At 39.9% G+C, this 2,756-nt stretch overlaps 1 protein-coding gene across 1 annotated transcript; it reads right to left on the bottom strand.

The window, feature by feature from the left end:
* Nucleotides 1-267: 267 nt before the first annotated feature.
* On the bottom strand, nucleotides 268-2,291 carry LOC130403020 (DELTA-thalatoxin-Avl1a-like). The gene is made up of 3 exons (XM_056607121.1): nucleotides 1,986-2,291; nucleotides 1,408-1,567; nucleotides 268-891 (listed from the first exon to the last, which is right to left on the bottom strand). Exons 1-3 carry the CDS (start codon nucleotides 2,032-2,034, stop codon nucleotides 474-476), a joined length of 627 nt encoding a protein of 208 aa, XP_056463096.1. The 5' UTR covers nucleotides 2,035-2,291; the 3' UTR covers nucleotides 268-473.
* Nucleotides 2,292-2,756: the final 465 nt, after the last annotated feature.

A 2,756-nucleotide genomic window follows, 5' to 3' on the forward strand; every position in this document is an offset into this window, starting at 1 on the left:
TTATGGGGCCCTATAGGTCAGGGAGGGTAACGTTGTCTATCGAGGAAGGAAGGAGGAAGAGGAGGGAGCAGCAAGGGATGAGAGAGGAGGAAGGTTAGGTTAGCATTGTGGAAGGTGACGTTGAAAGAGGATTCTGAGATAGGAGATTGCTAGAGTTGCAAAAGAAAAATGCTGAATGAGTTACATTACTAACAGAATAATTATTGAGACGTGTAATACGCAGCAGTATACGAACTAGCCGCCAATGACCAAGTGGCTGTCTTCACTCATCTAACAATAATAATGACAATCACATATTGTTGATACATATAATGACTTTATTGACTCAAGACGTACAGATGGAGTCATATTTGATAGCTGTCACAATGACCACAATCATCAAAAAATAAAGCGTTTATAACTTGTTCGTTGATTCATTGATTAATGGCAAAGTGCCGATTTTTTACTTTGCACTCCACCAACTCGACCCATGCCTACACTTTTTCCTTAACTTTCACATTTAAGATTGCGGTGTAGGTGTCGGACATTGAAGCCTCGATAACAAAATCTTCATGTTGATAGGTAAGAGTGCCGTCTTTGGCTTTCCCTCTCACAAAACAACTGCTGTTGTTGTAATACATCTCATGGTAAAGCTCATCATCACATTTTATTTTGATGCTGAAAACTCCCACAGCAAACCAGTTTTCATAGAAGTTTAAGTTAAACGGCACAAAAAACATGACGGCCATTTTCCCAGTGGTGAGTGAACCGTAGAGGGACAGGTCATAGGTTAAGACGCCAACAGAGCCTCTTAGTGAGTATGGTGTCTTCACAAAGAGGGCTGAATCATTGGCTCCTGGCTTGACCTCAGATTCCAATGATACGGCGCGGTATCCACTTAACAGGTAAGTCCTGATCAAATAATCAGAATAATAATTAATAATATATTATATGATTATATAATAATAATAATATCATCATCACCATTCACACTAATTGTGTCGAAAGAATAAACGTTCAGAGTATAAAATCAGTATTGCCTGCCGAATGCCATATATATTTATTACAAACGAAAGATAATTGAGAAGCAATAGGTATCGATAAGCAGATCCCATGATATTGCTGGAATATGGGAGTCTGTCCTGCCTGGGGCAAGTCTCCCTCAACTCAATTGACTCATTGCAATGCCAAAATTCTGTCTGCAAGTTTTTGCACTGAACAAGGTGGGTCATAGGATTAACATGTATATTGTTGTTTGTGAACAATCTTCTGACAAGCTAGCCGGGAAATCAGCGGCATTTGGTCATGGCATTGATGATGCCTAAATATTTCCAAAGGGAAATATTGTAAAAACTCAAATATGATGCCTATATTCACCAAGCATTAAAAAAAATGTGTTGGTCATGTGTTAGGGAGAATAACGTATACCTGTGCCTGTTAAAGTGAATTAACTTGGTAGCATTGTCGATCTGAACGAGACACTCGCGAGCAATAGTATAGGAATTGGTCCCTGCTCGAACTCTCTTTTCAGCCGCCCGAATATCATCTCGCTTCGTTGACATGATGAATCCCGAACTACTGTGACACACTACCACAGAGACAAACACAATCATTATATGTTTATCAAAATGAATGCAGACTATGTTGAAATACAATTGGCTGACCAGATTTTTCCCCTGAAAATAGATAATGAATATATAATGTGGTAGGCCTTCTCTATTATGGAGGATCTTACTAACGTAATGTTCCTAAAACATACTGAGTCAATTATCTAATAGTTTTGAAGAACGTGATCATCAATTCAACACCATTCATCATATATCATGTATGTTGTATGTTGCGTCACAGTCTTAAACTTTATCGTGTGCTCATTGATATTTTCTTCATAGAAAGGTACAAATCAATATTTAGGAACATAGACCAAACTGTCAGTGAGGATAATGATAATTGCAATAATTGGTCAACTCCATATAGTTTGGATGTAATCATTAAATAGTCATACTCACATTTCCTCTCCTCTATCAAGAAACTTGAGGTGACTTTGGTCCAGATCATGGATTGAGATGAACAGTGTTCCTATTATATAGCCTCCTGGCTTTCAAAATCCAATCCCCCTACATGCATGACAACAAGTGGTGTCTCCAAACGCCTATTACAATACAGGTGTGGTGGCATTATTGAAGTCCACTTCATTTTACTGATAAGGAAGAATTGGAACGACTTTGTTACGTTCTTGGAAGTCTCTCCGGTAAATTCCCTTCAAAATTTGTCCCTTCAGTATCACACCTGTCCCTTCAAGGCATTATGACTTCCTTGTTCCTCTTGCATTTACCTGTTCTGTTCTGTAATCTTTGTGTTTGTCTGGGCGTGTGTGTATGTATGCTGTCAGTGCGTGTGTGTATGTATGCTGTCAGTGTGTGTGTGTGTGTGTGTGTGTGTGTGTGTGTGTGTGTGTGTGTGTGTGTGTTTCTCCGGGGGAATGGGGCCCGAGTGCAGGCCATTTTACGCTAGCTTTGACACTTGTAAAAGAGTAATGTGGGCCTGATAACGTGGAGAGGAGTCTCCGACGCCGCCGACAGCAGCATCGCCAGGCAGCGAGGGGCAGAAAGTCTGACCTGCTTTGTGTTTCTTTCCACCCAAATATATATTATATATATATATATATGTCAGTTAGACTAAACGGCAGTACATCTTTATACAACCATGTGTAGAATTGTCACACTCCCTCACCCTCCCTTCAGCCTAGCCAGTGGCGCAAAAAGTGGGTATGCACTATA

The sequence above is a fragment of the Gadus chalcogrammus genome, chromosome 14 (genome assembly GCF_026213295.1).
Source record: "Gadus chalcogrammus isolate NIFS_2021 chromosome 14, NIFS_Gcha_1.0, whole genome shotgun sequence".
In the NCBI taxonomy this organism is placed as follows: Eukaryota; Metazoa; Chordata; class Actinopteri; order Gadiformes; family Gadidae; genus Gadus; species Gadus chalcogrammus.